This window comes from Panulirus ornatus, chromosome 72 (assembly GCF_036320965.1).
Source record: "Panulirus ornatus isolate Po-2019 chromosome 72, ASM3632096v1, whole genome shotgun sequence".
NCBI classification, from domain to species: Eukaryota; Metazoa; Arthropoda; class Malacostraca; order Decapoda; family Palinuridae; genus Panulirus; species Panulirus ornatus.
Genome location: NC_092295.1, coordinates 11485319 through 11510984, shown reverse-complemented (window position 1 = coordinate 11510984; position 25666 = coordinate 11485319). Strand labels below are relative to the sequence as shown.

At 41.5% G+C, this 25666-nt stretch overlaps 1 protein-coding gene across 1 annotated transcript in view; it reads right to left on the bottom strand.

Moving 5' to 3' along the window:
* LOC139748091 (latrophilin-like protein LAT-2) overlaps positions 1-25666 on the bottom strand; it is a 169866-nt gene that overhangs the window by 25315 nt on the left and 118885 nt on the right. The window contains exon 8 of the mRNA XM_071660703.1: positions 14832-14901. Within this exon, the coding sequence (XP_071516804.1) occupies positions 14832-14901 (70 nt within the window). The remainder of the gene's footprint in view (positions 1-14831; positions 14902-25666) is intronic.

Genomic DNA, 25666 nt, shown 5'->3' with positions numbered 1-25666 from the left:
CTCCCAGATATCTATATATATATATATATATATATATATATATATATATATATATATATATATATATATATATATATATGTATATATATATATATATATATATATATATATATATATATATATATATATGTATATATATATATATATATATATATATATATATATATATATATATATATATATATATATATATATATATATATATATATATATATATATATATATATATATATATATATATATATATATATATATATATATATATATATATATATATATTATTCCTGGGGATAGGGGAGAAAAAATACTTCCCACGCATTCCTCACGTGTCGTAGAAGGCGACTAAAGGCAACGGGAGCGGGGGGCCAGAAATCTTCCCCTCCTTGTATTTTAACATTCTAAAAGGGGAAAGAGAAGAAGGAGTCACGCGGGGAGTGCTCATCCTAATCGAAGGCTCAGATTGAGGTGTCTAAATGTGTGTGGATGTAAACAATATGAGAAAAATGGAGAGATAGGTAGTATGTTTCAGGAAAGGAACCTGGAGGTTTTGCCTGTGAGTGAAGCGAAGTTCAAGGGTAAAGGGGAAGATAGGTTTGGGAATGTCTTGGGAGGAAAGTCAGGGGTTAGTGAGAGGACAAGAGCAAGGGAATTAGTAGCACTACTCCTGAAACAGGAGTTGTGGGAGGATGTGATAGAGTGTAAGAAAGTAAATTCTAGATTGATATGGGTAAAACTGAAAGATGATGGAGAGAGATGGGTGATTATTAGTGCATATGCACCTGAGCATGAGAAGAAAGATCATGAGAGGAAAGTGTTTTGGCAGCAGCTGAATGAGTGTGTTAGTGGTTTTGATGCACAAGACCAGGTTATAGTAATGGGTAATTTGAATGCAAAGGTGAGTAATGTGGCAGTTGAGGGAATAATTGGTATACATGGGGAGTTCAGTGTTGTAAATGGAAATGGTGAAGAGCTTGTAGATTTATGTGCTGAAAAAGGACTGGTGATTGGGAATACCTGGTTTAAAAAGCGAGATATATATAAGTATACGTATATAAGTAGGAGAGATGACCAGAGAGCGTTATTGGATTACGTGTTAATTGATAGGCGCGCGAAAGAGAGACTTTTGGATGTTAATGTGCTGAGAGGTGACATTGGAGGGATGTCTGATAATTATCTTGTGAAGGCGAAGATGAAGATTTGTAGGGGTTTTCAGAAAGGAAGAGAGAATGTTGGGGTGAAGAGAGTGGTGAGAGTAAGTGAGCTTGGGAAGGAGACTTGTGTGAGGAAGTACCAGGAGAGACTGAGTACAGAATGGACAAAGGTGAAAACAAAGGATGTAAGGGGAGTGGGGGAGTAATGGGATGTATTTAGGGAAGCAGTGATGGTTTGCGCAAAAGATGATTGTGGCATGAGAAGCGTGGGAGGTGGGTTGATTACAAAGGGTAGTGAGTGGTGGGATGAAGAAGTAAAGTATTAGTGAAAGAGAAGAGAGAGGCATTTGGACAATTTTTGCAGGGAAAAAATGCAAATGAATGGAATATGTATAAAAGAAAGAGGAAGGAGGTCAAGAGAAAGGTGCAAGAGGTGAAAAAGAGGGCAAATGAGAGTTGAGGTGAGAGAGTATCATTAAATTTTAGGGAGAATAAAAAGATACAAAAGAGGTAAATAAAGTGCGTAAGACAAGGGAACAAATGGGAACTTCAGTGAAGGAGGCTAATGGGGAGGTGATAACAAGTAGTGGTGATGTGAGAAGGAGAGAGTACTTTGAAGGTTTGTTGATTATGTTTGGTGATAGAGTGGCAGATATAGGGTGTTTTGGTTGAGGTGGTGTGCAAAGTGAGAGGGTTAGGGAAAATGATTTGGTAAACAGAAAAGAGGTAGTAAAAGCTTTGGGGAAGATGAAAGCCGGCACGGCAGCGTGTTTGGGAGGTACTGAAGTGGAATTTACTAAAAAAGGGGGTGATTGTATTGTTGACTGGTTGGTAAGGTTATTAAATGTATGTATGATTCATGATAAGGTGCCTGAGGATTGGCGGAATGCTTGCATAATGCCATTGTACAATGGCAAAGGGGATATGAGTGAGTGCTCAAATTACAGATGTATAAGTTTGTTGAGTATTCCTTGTAAATTATATGGGAGGGTATTGATTGAGAAGGCATGTACAGAGCATCAGATTGGAGAAGAGCAGTGTGGTTTCAGAAGTGGTAGAGGATGTGTGGATCAGGTGTTTGCTTTGAAGAATGTATGTGAGAAATACTTAGAAAAGCAAATGGATTTGTATGTCGCATTTATGGATCTGGAGAAGGCATATGATAGAGTTGACAGAGATGCACCTGTGGAAGGTATTAAGAATATATAGTGTGGGAGGCAAGTTCTTAGAAGCAGTGAAAGGCTTTTATCGAGGATGTAAGGCATGTGTACGTGTAGGAAGAGAGGAAAGTGATTGGTTCTCAGTGAATGTAGGTTTGCGGCAGAAGTGTGTGGTGTCTCCATGGTTGTTTAATTTGGATGGAGTTGTTAGGGAGGTGAATGCAAGAATTTTAGAAAGAGGGGCCAGTATGCAGTCTGTTGTGGATGAGAATGCTTGGGAAGTGAGTCAGTTGTTGTTCGCTGATGATACAGCGCTGCTGGCTGATTCTAGTGAGAAACTGCAAAAGCTGGTGACTGAGTTTGGTAGAGTATGTAAAAGAAGAATGCTGAGAGTAAATGTAAATAAGAGCAAGGCTATTAGGTACAGTATGGTTCAGGGACAAGTCAATTGAGAGGTAAGTTTGAAAGGAGAAAAACTGGAGGAAGTGAAGTGTTTTAGGTATCTGGGAGTGGATTTGGCAGTGGATGGAACCATGGAAGCGGAAGTGAATCATAGGGTGGGGGAGGGGGTGAAAATTCTAGGAGCCTTGAATAATGTTTGAAAGTCGAGAACATTATCTCGGAAAGCAAAAATGGGTATGTTTAAGGGAATAGTGGTTCCAACAATGTTATGTGGTTGCGAGGCGTGGGCTATGGATAGAGTAGTGCGCAGGAGAGTGGATGTCCTGGAAATAAGATTTTTGAGGACATAAGTGGTGTGAGGTGGTTTGGTCGAGTAAGTAACGTAAGGGTAAGAGAGATGTGTGGAAATAAAAAGACCGTTGTTGAGAGAGCATAAGAGGGTGTTTTGAAATGGTTTCGTCGCATGGAGAGAATGAGTGAGGAAAGATTGACCAAGAGGATATATGTGTTAGAGGAGGAGGGAACGAGGAGAAGTGGGAGACCAAATTGGTGGTGGAAGGATGGAGTGAAAAAGATTTTGAATGATCGGGGCCTGAATATGCAGGAGGGTGAAAGGCGTGCAAGGAATAGAGTGAATTGGAACGATGTGGTATACCGGAGTCGACGTGCTGTCAATGGATTGAACCAGGGCATATGAAGCGTCTGGGGTAAACCATGGAAAGTTCTGTGGTGCCTGGATGTGGAAAGGGAGCTGTGGTTTCGGGCATTATTGCATTACAGCTAGAGACTAAGTGGGAACGAATGGGGCCTTTTTTATCTTTTCCTAGCGCTACCTCGCACACATGAGGGGGGAGGGGGATGTTATTCCATGTGTGGTGAGTTGGCGATGAGAATGAATAAAGGCAGAAAGTGTGAATTGTGTGCATGTGTATATATGTATGTGTCTGTTTGTGTACATATATGTGTACAGTGAGATGCATGGGTATGTATATTTGTATGTTTTGACGTTCATGTATATACATGTGTAGGGGGTGGGTTGGGCCATTTCTTTCGTCTCTTTCCTTGCGGTACCTCGCAAACGCGGAAGACAGCGACAAAGCAAAATAATTAAATATACATATATATATATATATATATATATATATATATATATATATATATATATATATATATATATATATATATATATATATATATATATATATGGATTTGTATGTAGCATTTATGGATCTGGAGAAGGCACATCATAGAGTTGATAGAGATGCTCTGTGGAAGGAATTGAGAATATATGGTGTGGGAGGCAAGTTGTTAGAAGCAGTGAAAAGTTTTTATCGAGGATGTAAGGCATGTGTACGTGTAGGAAGAGAGGAAAGTGATTGGTTCTCAGTGAATGTAGGTTTGCGGCAGGGGTGTGTGATGTCTCCATGGTTGTTTAATTTGTTTATGGATGGGATTGTTAGGGAGGTGAATGCAGTTTTGGAAAGAGGGGCAAGTATGAAGTCTGTTGGGGATGAGAGAGCTTGGGAAGTGAGTCAGTTGTTGTTCGCTGATGATACAGCGCTGGTGGCTGATTCATGTGAGAAACTGCAGAAGCTGGTGACTGAGCTTGGTAAAGTGTGTGAAAGAAGAAAGTTAAGAGTAAATGTGAATAAGAGCAAAGTTATTAGGTACAGTAGGGTTGAGGGTCAAGTCAATTGGGAGGTGAGTTTGAATGGAGAAAAACTGGAGGAAGTGAAGTGTTTTAGATATCTGGGAGTGGATCTGGCAGCGGATGGAACCATGGAAGCGGAAGTGGATCATAGGGTGGGGGAGGGGGCGAAAATTCTGAGAGCCTTGAAGAATGTGTGGAAGTCGAGAACATTATCTCGGAAAGCAAAAATGGGTATGTTTGAAGGAATAGTGGTTCCAACAATGTTGTATGGTTGCGAGGCGTGGGCTATGGATAGAGTGGTGCGCAGGAGGATGGATGTGCTGGAAATGAGATGTTTGAGGACAATGTGTGGTGTGAGGTGGTTTGATCGAGTAAGTAACGTGAGGGTAAGAGAGATGTGTGGTAATAAAAAGAGCGTGGCTGAGAGAGCAGAAGAGGGTGTTTTGAAATGGTTTGGGCACATGGAGAGAATGAGTGAAGAAAGATTGACCAAGAGGATATATGTGTCGGAAGTGTAGGGAACGAGGAGAAGAGGGAGACCAAATTGGAGGTGGAAATATGGAGTGAAGAAGATTTTGTGTGATCGGGGCCTGAACATGCAGGAGGGTGAAAGGAGGGCAAGGAATAGAGTGAATTGGAGCGATGTGGTATACCGGGGTTGACGTGCTGTCAGTGGATTGAATCAAGGCATGTGAAACGTCTGGGGTAAACCATGGAAAGCTGTGTAGGTATGTATATTTGCGTGTGTGAACGTATGTATATACATGTGTATGGGGGTGGGTTTGGGCCATTTCTTTCGTCTGTTTCCTTGCGCTACCTCGCAAACGCGGGAGACAGCGACAAAGAAAAAAAAAGATATATATATATGGTGGGATGAAGAAGTAAGAGTATTAGTGAAAGAGAAGAGAGAGGCATTTGGACGATTTTTGCAGGGAAAAAATGCAATTGAGTGGGAGAAGTATAAAAGAAAGAGACAGGAGGTCAAGAGAAAGGTGCAAGAGGTGAAAAAAAGGGCAAATGAGAGTTGGGGTGAGAGAGTATCATTAAATTTTAGGGAGAATAAAAAGATGTTCTGGAAGGAGGTAAATAGGGTGCGTAAGACAAGGGAGCAAATGGGAACTTCAGTGAAGGGCGTAAATGGGGAGGTGATAACAAGTAGTGGTGATGTGAGAAGGAGATGGAATGAGTATTTTGAAGGTTTGTTGAATGTGTCTGATGACAGAGTGGCAGATATAGGGTGTTTTGGTCGAGGTGGTGTGCAAAGTGAGAGGGTTAGGGAAAATGATTTGGTAAACAGAGAAGAGGTAGTAAAAGCTTTGCGGAAGATGAAAGCCGGCAAGGCAGCAGGTTTGGATGGTATTGCAGTGGAATTTATTAAAAAAGGGGGTGACTGTATTGTTGACTGGTTGGTAAGGTTATTTAATGTATGTATGACTCATGGTGAGGTGCCTGAGGATTGGCGGAATGCGTGCATAGTGCCATTGTACAAAGGCAAAGGGGATAAGAGTGAGTGCTCAAATTACAGAGGTATAAGTTTGTTGAGTATTCCTGGTAAATTATATGGGAGGGTATTGATTGAGAGGGTGAAGGCATCTACAGAGCACCAGATTGGGGAAGAGCAGTGCGGTTTCAGAAGTGGTAGAGGATGTGTGGATCAGGTGTTTGCTTTGAAGAATGTATGTGAGAAATACTTAGAAAAGCAAATGGAATTGTATGTAGCATTTATGGATCTGGAGAAGGCATATGATAGAGTTGATAGAGATGCTCTGTGGAAGGTATTAAGAATATATGGTGTGGGAGGCAAGTTGTTAGAAGCAGTGAAAAGTTTTTATCGAGGATGTAAGGCATGTGTACGTGTAGGAAGAGAGGAAAGTGATTGGTTCTCAGTGAATGCAGGTTTGCGGCAGGGGTGTGTGATGTCTCCATGGTTGTTTAATTTGTTTATGGATGGGGTTGTTAGGGAGGTAAATGCAAGAGTCCTGGAAAGAGGGGCAAGTATGAAGTCTGTTGGGGATGAGAGAGCTTGGGAAGTGAGTCAGTTGTTGTTCGCTGATGATACAGCGCTGGTGGCTGATTCATGTGAGAAACTGCAGAAGCTGGTGACTGAGTTTGGTAAAGTGTGTGGAAGAAGAAAGTTAAGAGTAAATGTGAATAAGAGCAAGGTTGTTAGGTACAGTAGGGTTGAGGGTCAAATCAATTGGGAGGTGAGTTTGAATGGAGATAAACTGGAGGAAGTGAAGTATTTTAGATATCTGGGAGTGGATCTGTCAGCGGATGGAACCATGGAAGCGGAAGTGGATCATAGGGTGGGGGAGGGGGCGAAAATTTTGGGAGCCTTGAAAAATGTGTGGAAGTCGAGAGCATTATCTCGGAAAGCAAAAATGGGTATGTTTGAAGGAATAGTGGTTCCAACAATGTTGTATGGTTGCGAGGCGTGGGCTATGGATAGAGTTGTGCGCAGGAGGATGGATGTGCTGGAAATGAGATGTTTGAGGACAATGTGTGGTGTGAGGTGGTTTGATCGAGTAAGTAACGTAAGGGTAAGAGAGATGTGTGGAAATAAAAAGAGCGTGGTTGAGAGAGCAGAAGAGGGTGTTTTGAAATGGTTTGGGCACATGGAGAGAATGAGTGAGGAAAGATTGACCAAGAGGATATATGTGTCGGAGGTGGAGGGAACGAGGAGAAGAGGGAGACCAAATTGGAGGTGGAAAGATGGAGTGAAAAAGATTTTGTGTGATCGGGGCCTGAACATGCAGGAGGGTGAAAGGAGGGCAAGGAATAGAGTGAATTGGAGCGATGTGGTATACAGGGGTTGACGTGCTGTCAGTGGATTGAATCAAGGCATGTGAAGCGTCTGGGGTAAACCATGGAAAGCTGTGTAGGTATGTATATTTGCGTGTGTGGACGTGTGTATGTACATGTGTATGGGGGGGGGGTTTGGGCCATTTCTTTCGTCTGTTTCCTTGCGCTACCTCGCAAACGCGGGAGACAGCGACAAAGTATAAAAAAAAAAAAAAAAAAAAAAAAAAAAAAAAATATATATATATATATATATATATATATATATATATATATATATATATATATATATATATATATATATATATATATATATATATATATATATATATATATATATATACATATATATATATATATATATATATATATATATATATATATATATATATATATATATTGCGTGTGTGTATATGGATGTATTCATTGAGGTTTTTTTTTTTTTTTTTTTTTGCTTTGTCGCTGTCTCCCGCGTTTGCGATGTAGCGCAAGGAAACAGACGAAAAAAAATGGCCCAACCCACCCCCATACACATGTATATACATACGTCCACACACGCAAATATACATACCTACACAGCTTTCCATTGTTTACCCCAGACGCTTCACATGCCTTGTTTCAATCCACTGACAGCACGTCAACCCCGGTATACCACATGGATCCAATTCACTCTATTCCTTGCCCTCCTTTCACCCTCCTGCATGTTCAGGCCCCGATCACACAAAATCTTTTTCACTCCATCTTTCCACCTCCAATTTGGTCTCCCTCTTCTCCTCGTTCCCTCCACCTCCGACACATATATTCTCTTGGTCAATCTTTCCTCACTCATTCTCTCCATGTGCCTAAACCATTTCACAACACCCTCTTCTGCTCTCTCAACCACGCTCTTTTTATTTCCACACATCTCTCTTACCCTTACGTTACTTACTCGATCAAACCACCTCACACCACATATTGTCCTCAAACATCTCATTTCCAGCACATCCATCCTCCTGCGCACAACTCTATCCATAGCCCACGTCTCGCAACCATACAACATTGTTGGAACCACTATTCCTTCAAACATACTCATTTTTGCTCTCCGAGATAATGTTCTCGACTTCCACACATTCTTCAAGGCTCCCAGAATTCTCGCCCCCTTCCCCACCCTATGATCCACTTCCGCTTCCATGGTTCCATCCGCTGCCAGATCCACTCCCAGATATCTAAAACACTTCACTTCCTCCAGTTTTTCTCCAAACTCACCTCCCAATTGACTTGACCCTCAACCCTACTGTACCTAATAACCTTGCTCTTATTCACATTTACTCTTAACTTTCTTCTTTCACACACTTTACCAAACTCAGTCACCAGCTTCTGCAGTTTTTCACATGAATCAGCCACCAGCGCTGTATCATCAGCGAACAACAACTGACTCACTTCCCAAGCTCTCTCATCCACAACAGACTTCATACTTGCCCCTCTCTCCAAAACTCTTGCATTCACCTCCCTAACAACCCCATCCATAAACAAATTAAAAAACCATGGAGACATTACACACCCCTGCCGCAAACCTACATTCACTGAGAACCAATCACTTTCCTCTCTTCCTACACGTACACATGCCTTACATCCTCGATAAAAACTTTTCACTGCTTCTAACAACTTGCCTCCCACACCATATATTCTTAATACCTTCCACAGAGCATCTCTATCAATTCTATCATATGCCTTCTCCAGATCCATAAATGCTACATACAAATCCATTTGCTTTTCTAAGTATTTCTCACATACATTCTTCAAAGCAAACACCTGATCCACACATCCTCTACCACTTCTGAAACCGCACTGCTCTTCCCCAATCTGATGCTCTGTACATGCCTTCACCCTCTCAATCAATATCCTCCCATAAAATTTACCAGGAATACTCAACAAACTTATACCTCTGTAATTTGAGCACTCACTCTTATCCCCTTTGCCTTTGTACAATGGCACTATGCACGCATTCCGCCAATCCTCAGGCACCTCACAATGAGTCATACATACATTAAATAACCTTACCAACCAGTCAACAATACAGTCACCCCCTTTTTTAATAAATTCCACTGCAATACCATCCAAACCTGCTGCCTTGCCGGCTTTCATCTTCCGCAAAGCTTTTACTACCTCTTCTCTGTTTACCAAATCATTTTCCCTAACCCTCTCACTTTGCACACCACCTCGACCAAAACACCCTATATCTGCCATTCTATCATCAAACACATTCAACAAACCTTCAAAATACTCACTCCATCTCCTTCTCACATCACCACTACTTGTTATCACCTCCCCATTTGCGCCCTTCACTGAAGTTCCCATTTGCTCCTTTGTCTTACGCACTTTATTTACCTCCTTCCAGAACATCTTTTTATTCTCCCTAAAATTTAATGATACTCTCTCACCCCAACTCTCATTTGCCCTTTTTTTCACCTCTTGCACCTTTCTCTTGACCTCCTGTCTCTTTCTTTTATACATCTCCCACTCAATTGCATTTTTTCCCTGCAAAAATCGTCCAAATGCCTCTCTCTTCTCTTTCACTAATACTCTTACTTCTTCATCCCACCACTCGCTACCCTTTCTGATCAACCCACCTCCCACTCTTCTCATGCCACAAGCATCTTTTGCGCAATCCATCACTGATTCCCTAAATACATCCCATTCCTCCCCCACTCCCCTTACTTCCATTGTTCTCACCGTTTCCATTCTGTACTCAGTCTCTCCTGGTACTTCCTCACACAAGTCTCCTTCCCAAGCTCACTTACTCTCACCACCCTCTTCACCCCAACATTCACTCTTCTTTTCTGAAAACCCATACAAATCTTCACCTTAGCCTCCACAAGACAATGATCAGACATCCCTCCAGTTGCACCTCTCAGCACATTAACATCCAAAAGTCTCTCTTTCGCGCGTCTGTCAATTAACACGTAATCCAATAACGCTCTCTTGCCATCCTACTTACATAAGTATACTAATGTATATCTCGCTTTTTAAACCAGGTATTCCCAATCATTTTTTTTACCTTGTGAAAGTGAATATTGGATTATTTGAAACGCCTCTGCATTTGCCACACACTCTGCCTCAAGTCCAGGGCGTTCCCAACCTTTCTCATCCCGAGGACGACCTGATGTTGGCGAAAACAGACGCCTACCACCATGCCCATAGCCAGAGGTTGAACCATTATGTGACATCCATTTTTTTCATTTCATTTCAAGCTAGAAGTTTCAGTTTTCTAAATTGTTTCTTACATTCTTTATATGTATATATATATATATATATATATATATATATGTGTGTGTGTGTGTATATGTGCGTGTGTATTTGTATGTGTGTGTGTGTATATATATATATATATATATATATATATATATATATATATATATATTATCCCTGGGGATAGGGGTGAAAAAATACTTCCCACGCATTCCTCGCGTGTCGTAGAAAGCGACTAGAGGGGACGGGAGCGGGGGGCCAGAAATCCTCCCCTCCTTGTATTTTTTTTTTAACTTTCTAAAATGGGAAACAGAAGAAGGAGTCACGCGGGGAGTGCTCATCCTCCTCGAAGGCTCAGATTGGGGTGCCTAAATGTGTGTGGATGTAACCAAGATGTGAAAAAAGGAGAGATAGGTAGTATGTTTGAGGAAAGGAACCTGGATGTTTTGGCTCTGAGTGAAACGAAGCTCAAGGGTAAAGGGGAAGAGTGGTTTGGTAATGTCTTGGGAGTAAAGTCAGGGGTTAGTGAGAAGACAAGATCAAGGGAAGGAGTAGCAATACTCCTGAAACAGGAGTTGTCGGAGTATGTGATAGAATGTAAGAAAGTAAATTCTCGATTAATATGGGTAAAACTGAAAGTTGATGGAGAGAGATGGGTGATTATTGGTGCATATGCACCCGGGCATGAGAAGAAAGATCATGAGAGGCAAGTGTTTTGGGAGCAGCTGAATGAGCGTGTTAGTGGTTTTGATGCACGAGACCGGGTTATAGTGATGGGTGATTTGAATGCAAAGGTGAGTAATGTGGCAGTTGAGGGAATAATTGGTATACATGGGGTGTTCAGTGTTGTAAATGGAAATGGTGAAGATCTTGTAGATTTATGTGCTGAAAAAGGACTGATGATTGGGAATACCTGGTTTAAAAAGCGAGATATACATAAGTATACTTATGTAAGTAGGAGAGATGGCCAAAGAGCGTTATTGGATTACGTGTTAATTGACAGGCGTGCGAAAGAGAGACTTTTGGATGTTAATGTGCTGAGAGGTGCAACTGGAGGGATGTCTGATCATTATCTTGTGGAGTCTAAGGTGAAGATTTGTATGGGTTTTCAGAAAAAAAGAGTGATTGTTAGGGTGAAGAGGGTGGTGAGAGTAAGTGAGCTTGGGAAGGAGACCTGTGTGAGGAAGTACCAGGAGAGACTGAGTACAGAATGGAAAAAGGTGAGAACAATGGAAGTAAGGGGAGTGGGGGAGGAATGGGATGTATTTAGGGAATCAGTGATGGATTGCGCAAAAGATGCTTGTGGCAAGAGAAGAGTGGGAGGTGGGTTGATTAGAAAGGGTAGCGAGTGGTGGGATGAAGAAGTAAAAGTATTAGTGAAAGAGAAGAGAGAGGCATTTGGACGATTTTTGCAGGGAAAAAATGCAATTGAGTGGGAGATGTATAAAAGAAAGAGACAGGAGGTCAAGAGAAAGGTGCAAGAGGTGAAAAAAAGGGCAAATGAGAGTTGGGGTGAGAGAGTATCATTAAATTTTAGGGAGAATAAAAAGATGTACTGGAAGGAGGTAAATAAAGTGCGTAAGACAAGGGAGCAAATGGGAACTTCAGTGAAGGGCGCAAATGGGGAGGTGATAACAAGTAGTGGTGATGTGAGAAGGAGATGGAGTGAGTATTTTGAAGGTTTGTTGAATGTGTTTGATGATAGAGTGGCAGATATAGGGTGTTTTGGTCGAGGTGGTGTGCAAAGTGAGAGGGTTGGGGAAAATTATTTGGTAAACAGAGAAGAGGTAGTGAAAGCTTTGCGGAAGATGAAAGCCGGCAAGGCAGCAGGTTTGGATGGTATTGCAGTGGAATTTATTAAAAAAGGAGGTGACTGTATTGTTGACTGGTTGGTAAGGTTATTTAATGTATGTATGACTCATGGTGAGGTGCCTGAGGATTGGCGGAATGCGTGCATAGTGCCATTGTAGAAAGACAAAGGGGATAAGAGTGAGTGCTCAAATTACAGAGGTATAAGTTTGTTGAGTTTTCCTGGTAAATTATATGGGAGGGTATTGATTGAGAGGGTGAAGGCATGTACAGAGCATCAGATTGGGGAAGAGCAGTGTGGTTTCAGAAGTGGTAGAGGATGTGTGGATCAGGTGTTTGCTTTGAAGAATGTATGTGAGAAATACTTAGAAAAGCAAATGGATTTGTATGTAGCATTTATGGATCGCACAAACACACATGTGTATATATATATATATATATATATATATATATATATATATATATATATATATATATATATATATATATATATATATATATATATATATATATATATATATACACATGTGTGTTTGTGCGTGTGTGACTTGGGACATCTCTGAGGCACCTTAGTGACCTCGACTGAGGGTAAAGAACATGAACTATGCAGCCACAGATTAAACAGTTATGTGGTTGTTATGTATTTAGAGAGTCAGAGAATCAAATATGTCAAGAAAACAACGATGTCAAATCTACTGTGAATTAGTACATAAAAGCTGGAGAGAATTGTGTAGATGGATTGTAAGCGTATTCGACAAGGCTGAGAGAAGTGCCAATACAGAAGGTCGAGGTTTGCATGAGATGGTGAGAACTATTTTAAGGACGTACTTGTAGATGATAATGAAAAAAAAAGTATATATAATTGGAGTGTAATGAAGGAGAGAGGTACATTATCTTAGTGTGTGGGAAAGGAAAATATTACAAAAGAGGAAGATATAGGAAGAAGAAAGATCCTGAAAAAAGGAAAATGTTCGTGATATCGTTTGGGCGGAGGACGAACTGGGGAGATAGGATGGTGAAATTGATCGAATGTGCATCTGGAAATCGTGTATAGAAATATAGAACAGTTTTTAGGTGTCTGATGACTGGACGGAAGGAATGACTTCCTCAACATTAAGGAAAGAAGAAGAAAGTTACGCCAGTGCAAGAATTAAAGAGGAATAAGTTCCATTAGTGTAACTGCAAAGATGTTTGGTAGAACTGAAGCTGACTGTGCTAAGAGGGTTAGTGAGCCCGAGGAGCGAGGTGGGTTCAGAAACACTGCACTTCAGCCAGCAGTAAGAGAGGGTCACTGAGAAAAAGGGAGAAGCTGTATCTGACACATCAGGATTTAGAAATGGAACTTGTTAAGGCGAATCGGAAACCACTTTGGTAAGTCCTGACTGCATAAAATTTTGGAAGACATCCGTAAAGTGTTAAGAGTGATTCCAATAGCATAGTACGTGACTCACAGTAAGCGTTGGTAAGGCGTGAGATCTTGCATATAATGTGTAGAGACTTCAAGTTTGTCACGTCATCTTGGTTATGTGATGTTGCGTGAGGCAAGAGCATGATGGGGTGGTGCTGTGTGATACTTAAACCTTTGGGGAACAGCATGGAAGTGCCCAGGTTGTATGCACATGATGCTGCGGTATTCCATAAATCAGAAGATTACTGGAAAAAGTGATGGGCTGTTCTTGAGTTGTATGTACAAACGAATGCGAATAAAAGTGAGACGCTAGTTTTTGACAGGAATTCATGGGAGATCAAAGTGTCGGCTTAATTTGCCTGATAAGAAAACAAAGCCTTAAGCGAGTATCTACTAGTATCTACGAATATCTACGAGTAAAGTTTAGGTGTGTTGGTAATGGTGAAGCTGAAGCTGGAGTTGCAGTGAAAGTCCCAGGGAATGAGACAATCGAGCTCATGTGTTCATGAAGCTTGTGTGAGGTTGTGTTATATTGCCTGGGAAATCCAAGAGAATATAGTGCACGATAGACCCAAAATGTATGAGTATTAGAGATTGGTAACCTGCGTACTATAGCTGAAAACAAGACGATATCTAGAATGAAAAATGGAGATGTGGGAAGTATATGTTGCGTGCAGAACTCTGGGAAAGACAAAGGATTGCTTGTCTCTTGAGACAGTATAGTAATATAGAAAGTATAGAAGACTACATTTTGGTCAAGAAAGTAACATCTCTCGTCAGTAGAGCTCATATTGTCCCTACTAAGAAGCGTAGAGCGGCCTTGGAGACATAAACACCCCCCAGAAAAGGGATTCCTGGGAAAAAACCAATACCCTTTCAGGAAAAGTGCCTGGGGTACATGTATTAATCGTACTCCACTGGTGGCTTCAGCAAGAGGAAGAGGATCAGTATATGATACATATCCAATCAAGTGCTCGTGATGATCACGCACTTCTGTTAATCACTTCGTCTTAATTTTCACCGAAAAGAACTGATACACGGATAACATCAGACATAAAAAGAGAAAACGAGAAAATTGATACTTAATTGTTCGTCAGATCTAAGAGTAGACTCAGTGACGTTGAAAACTGGAAATGACAATGTATTTGCATAATTCAAGTGATAATGACTAATGTCCGAACTGTGTTCACGAACAATACATTGATAATGAAGTATATACTCACCAGGAGGATGAAGAGAGCTGGCCCAGCAAAGGCCCAGATCATGCCATGGTCGTGGGGGTTTAGCCAACAGCTGTAAATTGATAACAATCATTAGATATATCATCCATGTGGGCCACAGTTCTCGGCAGATGCTCATTTCTAAAACTAATCAGCTCGAAATCGTAGCCATAAGTTTGTGTGTGATTATATTTTGTCTGTTACTGGGATATATATATATATATATATATATATATATATATATATATATATATATATATATATATATATATATATATATATATATTGTTGACTGTATTGTTGACTGGTTGGTAAGGTTATTTAATGTATGTATGACTCATGGTGAGGTGCCTGAGGATTGGGGGAATGCGTGCATAGTGCCATTGTACAAAGGCAAAGGGGATAAGAGTGAGTGCTCAAATTACAGAGGTATAAGTTTGTTGAGTATTCCTGGTAAACTATATGGGAGGGTATTGATTGAGAGGGTGAAGGCATGTACAGAGCATCAGATTGGGGAAGAGCAGTGCGGTTTCAGAAGTGGTAGAGGATGTGTGGATCAGGTGTTTGCTTTGAAGAATGTATGTGAGAAATACTTAGAAAAGCAAATGGATTTGTATGTAGCATTTATGGATCTGGAGAAGGCATATGATAGAGTTGATAGAGATGCTCTGTGGAAGGTATTAAGAATATATGGTGTGGGAGGCAAGTTGTTAGAAGCAGTGAAAAGTTTTTATCGAGGATGTAAGGCATGTGTACGTGTAGGAAGAGAGGAAAGTGATTGGTTCTCAGTGAATGTAGGTTTGCGGCAGGGGTGTGTGATGTCTCCATGGTTGTTTAATTTGTTTATGGATGGGGTTGTTAGGGAGGTAAATGCAAGAGTCCTGGAAAGAGGGGCAAGTATGAAGTCTGTTGGGGATGAGAGAGCTTGGGAAGTGAGTCAGTTGTTGTTCGCTGATGATACAGCGCTGGTGGCTGATTCATGTGAGAAACTGCAGAAGCTGGTGACTGAGTTTGGTAAAGTGTGTGGAAGAAGAAAGTTAAGAGTAAATGTGAATAAGAGCAAGGTTATTAGGTACAGTAGGGTTGAGGGTCAAGTCAATTGGGAGGTGAGTTTGAATGGAGAAAAACTGGAGGAAGTGAAGTGTTTTAGTTATCTGGGAGTGGATCTGTCAGCGGATGGAACCATGGAAGCGGAAGTGGATCATAGGGTGGGGGAGGGGGCGAAAATTTTGGGAGCCTTGAAAAATGTGTGGAAGTCGAGAACATTATCTCGGAAAGCAAAAATGGGTATGTTTGAAGGAATAGTGGTTCCAACAATGTTGTATGGTTGCGAGGCGTGGGCTATGGATAGAGTTGTGCGCAGGAGGATGGATGTGCTGGAAATGAGATGTTTGAGGACAATGTGTGGTGTGAGGTGGTTTGATCGAGTAAGTAACGTAAGGGTAAGAGAGATGTGTGGAAATAAAAAGAGCGTGGTTGAGAGAGCAGAAGAGGGTGTTTTGAAATGGTTTGGGCACATGGAGAGAATGAGTGAGGAAAGATTGACCAAGAGGATATATGTGTCGGAGGTGGAGGGAACGAGGAGAAGAGGGAGACCAAATTGGAGGTGGAAAGATGGAGTGAAAAAGATTTTGTGTGATCGGGGCCTGAACATGCAGGAGGGTGAAAGGAGGGCAAGGAATAGAGTGAATTGGAGCGATGTGGTATACAGGGGTTGACGTGCTGTCAGTGGATTGAATCAAGGCATGTGAAGCGTCTGGGGTAAACCATGGAAAGCTGTGTAGGTATGTATATTTGCGTGTGTGGACGTGTGTATGTACGTGTGTATGGGGGTTGGGCCATTTCTTTCGTCTGTTTCCTCGCGCTACCTCGCAAACGCGGGAGACAGCGACAAAGTATAAAAAAAAAAAAAAAAAAAAAAAAAAAAAAAAAAATATATATATATATATATATATATATATATATATATATATATATATATATATATATATATATATATATATATGTACATATGCACACACATACACACACACACACACATACACACACACACACAACTCAGTCTAAGCCAGATGTCCACTTTACGACCAGCCCCGAGGAAACGATGAACGCCTTGGTTAGGTATAAGTCGAGTGCCACGCCCAGGAATCGAACCCATTCCAGTTTGTGCAATAACTCTTATCATATCACATATAACTTTCCTATTAACCCACAGCCAGTCATCAAATGCTCATATTGTCCTTCCCTCAAGCTCATGCGATGGTTATACTTTATTTCAAGGTTTTTAAATTCCTTGCATAACGTAGATCTACTTTGAAAAACCAAACGTCTGTGGTTGTATTACTAGTTGATAAAAACTACATCCTACTTCACTCTTTCTTTTTTTTCGCTTCTTACTAATGTCACTTAGTCTGATCCACTCAGTCTATATAGAAATCTAGCCTTCCTTGGATCAGTTAGCAATATTCACAACTTTGTTTACATTGTAACCCAGGCTTTTAGCCTTTAACGTACCTGAATCACGCTTCCCTATTCTCCTTTAATTATTGTTTCACTCAGAACAAAATATATCCACGTTTCAATCGTCAAACACAACCCCTCTCTATCCCATCATCTAAGCTACAACCACACAGCCTCACACACTCCAGCCTGAGCATTCGAGAACGAGTCACGTTTGGCTTCTCCTCAGGTATATAGGATTGTGGCAACACAGGGGAAGAGAGCTTCCAGCCACCCTCTCCAACCTATGCCACTCGGCTCATTTAACATCAGTTATCTCGTTATGTCATTTCTCCATTTATAGAATTGTGACAATACAGGGAAGAGAGTTTTCAGCTACCTGCTCCAACCTATGTCACTCGCCTCATTTATCATCAGTTATCTCAGTTATCTCATTTCTCCATCTATGGACATACTGAAAGTTCACGATTTAAGGGAAAGAATCGGATAAGTTATGTGTTCTCAAATGTTATGTGAGAGATAGTTTTTGTTTATGGGATGAGGTCCAGCAACCCAGTAGTTTATATGGCAGAAGGTAAAGATTGTAACGTTGGTTAGGGAGGGGACTGTGATAGTCAGGATCTAACCCGGAACCCCTGCGTGGCAGGCGGAAGCAGTATTGCTAGGCTATGATCGCCCTTAGCGGTTGTGCTCCCGGCTGCCAAATAAGGGTTCCGGGTTCGATCCTGGCTGTTGGAGGTTTGTGTTATATGGAAGTGTTCCTTTCTATGCAGTATATTCATATATATATTATCTTATACATTTATTTAATTATACTTTGTCGCTGTCTCCCGCGTTAGCGAGGTAGCGCAAGGAAACAGACGAAAGAGTGGCCCAACCCACCCACATACACATGTATATTCATACACATTCACACACAGCACATATAAATATCTATACATCAAAACATATGCATATACATACACACGCACAGACGTATACATATATACACATATACATAATTCATAATGTCTGCCCTTATTCATTTCCGTCGCCACCCCGCCACACGTGAAATGAAAACCCCCTCCCCACGCGTGTGCGCAAGGTAGCGCTAGGAATAGACAACAAAGGCCACATTCGTTCACACTTAATCTCTAGCTGTCATGTATAATGCACCGAAACCACAGCTCCCTTTCCATATCCAGGCCCCATAAAACTTCCCATAGTTTGCCCCAAACGCTTTACATGCGACAGCACGTCGACCCCGGTATACCACATCGTTCCAATTCACTCTATTCCTTGCACGCCTTTCACCTTCCTGCATGTTCAGGCCCCGATCACTCGAAATCTTTTTCACTCCATCTTTCTCACCTCCAATTCGGTCTCCCATTTCTAGAGACTGAGTGTGAACGAACTTGGCTTTTGTTGTCTTTTCTTAGCGCTACCTCGCGCACATGCGGGGGAGGTGGTTGTTATTTCATGTGTGGCGGGTTGACGATGGGAATGAATAAAGACAGACAGTATGAATTATGAACATGTTTGTGTGTGTATATATATGTATACGTTGAGATGTATAGGTATGTATATGTGCGTGCGTGGACGTGCATGTATATACATGTGTATATGGGTGGGTTGGGCCATTATTTCGTCTGTTTCCTTGCGCTATCTCGCTAACGCGGGAGACAGCGACAAAGTATAATAAATAGAAAAAATATATATATATATATGTATATATACATATATATATATATATATACGGACATAGTGCTTGGAAACACGGACCTTCATAGAACATACAAACCTTCAACAGCCAGGATCGAACCCGGGACCCCTGTGCAAAAGGCGGGAATGTAACCGTTAGGCTATGGGCCTGGCCCATAGCCTAGCGGCTAGTATTCCCGCCTTTTGCACAGGGGTCCTGGGCTCGATCTTGGCTCTTGGGGGTTTGTATGTTATATATAGAGAAGCAGTGAAAAGTTTTTATCGAGGATGTAAGGCATGTGTACGTGTAGGAAGAGAGGAAAGTGATTGGTTCTCAGTGAATGTAGGTCTGCGGCAGGGGGTGTGTGATGTCTCCATGCTTTTTTAATTTGTTTATGGATGGGGTTGTTAGGGAGGTGAATGCAAGAGTTTTGGAGAGGGGCAACTATGCAGTCTGTTGTGGATGAGAGAGCTTGGGAAGTGAGTCAGTTGTTGTTCGCTGATGGTACAGCACTGGTGGATGATTCATGTGAGAAACTGCAGAAGCTGGTGACTGAGTTTGGTAAAGTGTGTGAAAGAGTAAATGTGAAAAAGAGCAAGGTTATTAGGTGCAGTAGGGTTGAGGGTCAATTCAATTGGGAACTAAGTTTGAATGGAGAAATACTGGAGGAAGTGAAGTGTTTTAGATATCTGGGAGTGGATTTGGCAGCGGATGGAACCATGTAGGCGGAAGTGAATCATACGGTGGGGGAGGGGGCGAAAATTCTGGGAGCCTTGAAGAATGTGTGGAAGTCGAGAACATTATCTCGGAAAGCAAAAATGGGTATATTTGAAGGAATAGTGGTTCCAACAATGTTGTATGGTTGCGAGGCGTGGTCTATGGATAGAGTCGTGCGCAGGAGGGTGGATGTACTGGAAATGAGATGTTTGAGGACAATATGTGGTGTGAGGTGGTTTGATCGAGTAAGTAAAAATAGGGTAAGAGAGATGTGAGGTAATAAAAAGAGTGTAGTTGAGAGAGCAGAAGAGGGTGTTTTGAAATGGTTTGGTCACGTGGAGAGAATGGGTGAGGAAATATTGACCAAGAGGATATATGTGTCAGAGGTGGAGGGAACGAGGAGAAGTGGGAGACCAAATTGGAGGTGGAAAGATGGAGTGAAAAAGATTTTGAGTGATCGGGGCCTGAACATGCAGGAGGGTGAAAGGCGTGCAAGGTATAGAGTGAATTGGAACGATGTGGTATACTGGGGTCGACGTGCTGTCAAAGGATTGAACCAGGGCATGTGAAGCGTCTGGTGTAAAGCATGGAAAGTTCTGTGGGGCCTGGATGTGGAAAGGAAGCTGTGGTTTCGGTGCATTATTACATGACAGCTAGAGACTGAGTGTGAACGAATGTGGCCTTTGTTGTCCTTTCCTAGCGCTACCTCGCACACATGAGGTGGGAGGGGGTTGTTATTCCATGTGTGGCGATGTGGCGATGGGAATGGATAAAGGCAGATAGTATGAATTATGTACATGTGTATATATGTTTATGTCTGTGTGTGTGTATATATATGTATACATTGAGATGTATAGGTATGTATGTTTGCGTGTGTGGACGTGTATGTATATACATGTGTATGTGAGGGGGTTGGGCCATTCTTTCGTCTGTTTCCTTACGCTACGTCGTTAACGCTGGAGACAGCGACAAAGCAAAATGAATAAATAAATAAATAATATATATATATATATATATGTATATATATATATATATATATATATATATATATATATATATATATATATATATATATATATATATATATATATATATAGATAGATAGATTGATAGATAGATAGATAGATAGATAGATAGATAGATAGATAGATATTATGATGATCGTAATTTCACCGCCATATAACTTTCTTCAGCAAAGAAACGCTGTCGCAACCTTCTAATCGCAGTCGTGGATTCCTCTGTTACACAAAATAATCCAGATCTCGTCATTTTAAAACTGACTTCTTAACAACAGATCTGATCTTAGCGAAGTTTTTGCAGACTTGCAGGTTGATGGGCCAGGTCAAGCGGCACTTTTCAACCACTGGATGGCCTGAAGATGTAATATACGTACGTAATATTAATGCTCATACACCTGGCCGTGATAAGAAGGACAATACACCTGGCCATGATATGAGGAACAATACACCTGGCCATGATAAGAAGGACAATACACCTGACCATGATAAGAAGGACAATACTTCTGGCCATGATAAGGACAATACACCTTACCGTGATAAGAAAGACAATACACCTGACCATGATAAGAAGGACAATAAACCTGGCCATGATAAGAAGGACAATACACCTGGTCATGACAAGAAGGATAATACACCAGGCCATAATATGACGGACAATACACTGGGCTATGGTATGGACAATACACCTGGCTATGATAAGAAGGAAAATACACCTGGCCATGATAAGGACAAAGTGAGGCAATTTTGAGGGGCGTCACTTAGGAGTGGGTTATCGGTTCTGATTAGAGAAATCGAGTATCAGTGATGACAGTATAATCAGGGGGCGTGTGATGTTCAGTAAAGTGAACAGAAATTGTGAACAGATACTGCGGGTGTGTGCTGAAAGAAAGAAAATAATGAATAAGAGATGATTGGGAAAACCTGGTTGAAAAAGACGAAAGTATACATGGTTTCAAGAGAGAAGTAAACGTGGTTGACCATGAAAGATGCTAAGACGGCATTATTGGATTACGTTCTAAGTGATATGAACATGTTGAGAGGGGCAGGTGGTGAGATGTCTGATCATCGCCTGGTGGAAGTGAGGGTGAAGATATGTAGAGGTTTTCGGAAAGAAGGAAATGATATGGGTCAAGAAAGGGTGGTGTAAGTAAGTGACCTTGGAAAAGAGACATGTGTGAAGATACACTAGGCAGGAGGAAAGAGTGAACGAAGTTAGGGGAGCGGATGGGGAATGAGAGAATGCGGGAGAAATATGTAGCATGGGGAGGATGGGAGGTAGGTAAGAAAGAGAGAGTGGTAAAATGAAGTTACGTTGCCAATGAAAGAGCAGAAAGAGGTCTATGTCCATAATTAGATAGAAAGAGTATGAGTGATCGAAAGATGTATTGGATAAAGTGGCGGGAAATCAAAATGGAGGTGCAGGGGCTGAAAAAGACGGTACATGAGAGTCAGGGTGAGATAGTATCAGTAAACATAGATTAGACGTATTGAGTGAGTAGAGGTTGACAAAGAGGATGCACAAATCTGAATTGTAAGGAACAAGGGGAAGGAAGAGGCCAAATTGCAGATAGACGGTTGTGTTAATGAGACTTCGAACACTCAGGGCTTCAACATTCAAGAGGGAGAAAGACATGAACGGGATACAGTGAACTTGACCGACGTGCTGTCCGTGGACTGAACAATGGTATGTGAAGCAGCAGGGAGAAACCAGATTAAGGTCAGTAACCTGGTTATGGATAAGAGGCTATGGTCACATGACGAATGCGTGCGGATGAGGCATTTTTTCTGGGTGCTTCTGACGCTACATTACTAACACGGGAAATATTGAGCATGTGTGAAATATATATGGTTTAGACATGTAGAGAGAATAAGTAATAAAAGGTTAACAAAAAAAATATATGTGTAGAAATGGAGGGAACAAGGAGAAGCGGGAGACCAAACTGGAGGTGAAAGAATGGAATGAAAAAGATTTTGAGCGACCGGTGCCTGAACATGCAGGAGGGTGAGAGGCGTGCAGGGAATAAAGCGAATTGGAACGATGTGGTATACCGGGGTAAAAGTGCTGTCAATGAACTGAACTAGGGCATGCGAAACGTCTGCGGTAAACCATGGAAAGGTGTGTTGAGCCTGGATGTGGAATGGGAGCTGTGGTTTCGGTGCATTACACTTGACAGCTAGAGACTGAGTGTGAACGAATGTGGCCTTTGTTGTCTTTTCTTAGCACTTCCTCGCACGCGCGCGCGCGCGGGGAGCGGGGGCCCATTTTATGTGTGGCGGGGTAGCGACGGGAAAGAATGAAGGCAGCAATTATGAATATGTATATGTGTATATATGTATATATCTGTATATGTATACCTATGTATACGTTGAAATATATACATATGTATATGTGCGTATATAATGGGCCATTCTTTCGTCTGTTTCCTTGCCCTATTTCCTGTGGGGCGGGGTGACGCCGAAAATGGGTACAGGCAAACGATTATGAATATGTACATGTGTATGTATGCGTATGTAGATATATATATATATATATATATATATATATATATATATATATATATATATATATATATATATATATATATATATATATATATATATATATATATATATTTTTTTTTTTTTTTTTTTTTTTTTTTTTATACTTTGTCGCTGTCTCCCGCGTTTGCGAGGTAGCGCAAGGAAACAGACGAAAGAAATGGCCCAACCCCCCCCCCCATACACATGTACATACACACGTCCAGACACGCAAATATACATACCTACACAGCTTTCCATGGTTTACCCCAGACGCTTCACATGCCTTGCTTCAATCCACTGACAGCACGTCAACCCCTGTATACCACATGACTCCAATTCACTCTATTTCTTGCCCTCCTTTCACCCTCCTGCATGTTCAGGCCCCGATCACACAAAATCTTTTTCACTCCATCTTTCCACCTCCAATTTGGTCTCCCTCTTCTCCTCGTTCCCTCCACCTCCGACACATATATCCTCTTGGTCAATCTCTCCTCACTCATTCTCTCCATGTGCCCAAACCATTTCAAAACACCCTCTTCTGCTCTCTCGACCACGCTCTTTTTATTTCCACACATCTCTCTTACCCTTACGTTACTTACTCGATCAAACCACCTCACACCACACATTGTCCTCAAACATCTCATTTCCAGCACATCCATCCTCCTGCGCACATCTCTATCCATAGCCCACGCCTCGCAACCATACAAGCATTGTTGGAACCACTATTCCCTCAAACATACCCACCTTTGCTTTCCGAGATAATGTTCTCGACTTCCACACATTTTTCAAGGCTCCCAAAATTTTCGCCCCCTCCCCCACCCTATGATCCACTTCCGCTTCCATGGTTCCATCCGCTGACAGATCCACTCCCAGATATCTAAAACACTTCACTTCCTCCAGTTTTTCTCCATTCAAACTCACCTCCCAATTGACTCGACCCTCACCCCCACTGTACCTAATAACCTTGCTCTTATTCACACTTACTCTCAACTTTCTCCTTCCACACACTTTACCAAACTCAGTCACCAGCTTCTGCAGTTTCTCACATGAATCAGCCACCAGCGCTGTATCATCAGCGAACAACAACTGACTCACTTCCCAAGCTCTCTCATCCCCAACAGACTTCATACTTGCCCCTCTTTCCAGGACTCTTGCATTTACCTCCTTTACAACCCCATCCATAAACAAATCAAACAACCATGGAGACATCACACACCCCTGCCGCAAACCTACATTCACTGAGAACCAATCACTTTCCTCTCTTCCTACACGTACACATGCCTTACATCCTCGATAAAAACTTTTCACTGCTTCTAACAACTTGCCTCCCACACCATATATTCTTAATACCTTCCACAGAGCATCTCTATCAACTCTATCATATGCCTTCTCCAGATCCATAAATGCTACATACAAATCCATTTGCTTTTCTAAGTATTTCTCACATACATTCTTCAAAGCAAACACCTGATCCACACATCCTCTACCACTTCTGAAACCGCACTGCTCTTCCCCAATCTGATGCTCTGTACATGCCTTCACCCTCTCAATCAATACCCTCCCATATAATTTACCAGGAATACTCAACAAACTTATACCTCTGTAATTTGAGCACTCACTCTTATCCCCTTTGCCTTTGTACAATGGCACTATGCACGCATTCCGCCAATCCTCAGGCACCTCACCATGAGTCATACATACATTAAATAACCTTACCAACCAGTCAACAATACAGTCACCCCCTTTCTTAATAAATTCCACTGTAATACCATCCAAACCTGCTGCCTTGCCGGCTTTCATCTTCCGCAAAGCTTTTACTACCTCTTCTCTGTTTATCAAATCATTTTCCCTAACCCTCTCACTTTGCACACCACCTCGACCAAAACACCCTATATCTGCCACTCTGTCATCAGACACATTCAACAAACCTTCAAAATACTCATTCCATCTCCTTCTCACATCACCGCTACTTGTTATCACCTCCCCATTTACGCCCTTCACTGAAGTTCCCATTTGCTCCCTTGTCTTACGCACCCTATTTACCTCCTTCCAGAACATCTTTTTATTCTCCCTAAAATTTACTGATAGTCTCTCACCCCAACTCTCATTTGCCCTTTTTTTCACCTCTTGCACCTTTCTCTTGACCTCCTGTCTCTTTCTTTTATACTTCTCCCACTCAATTGCATTTTTTCCCTGCAAAAATCGTCCAAATGCCTCTCTCTTCTCTTTCACTAATACTCTTACTTCTTCATCCCACCACTCACTACCCTTTCTAAACAGCCCACCTCCCACTCTTCTCATGCCACAAGCATCTTTTGCGCAATCCATCACTAATTCCCTAAATACATCCCATTCCTCCCCGACTCCCCTTACTTCCATTGTTCTCACCTTTTTCCATTCTGTACACAGTCTCTCCTGGTACTTCCCCACACAGGTCTCCT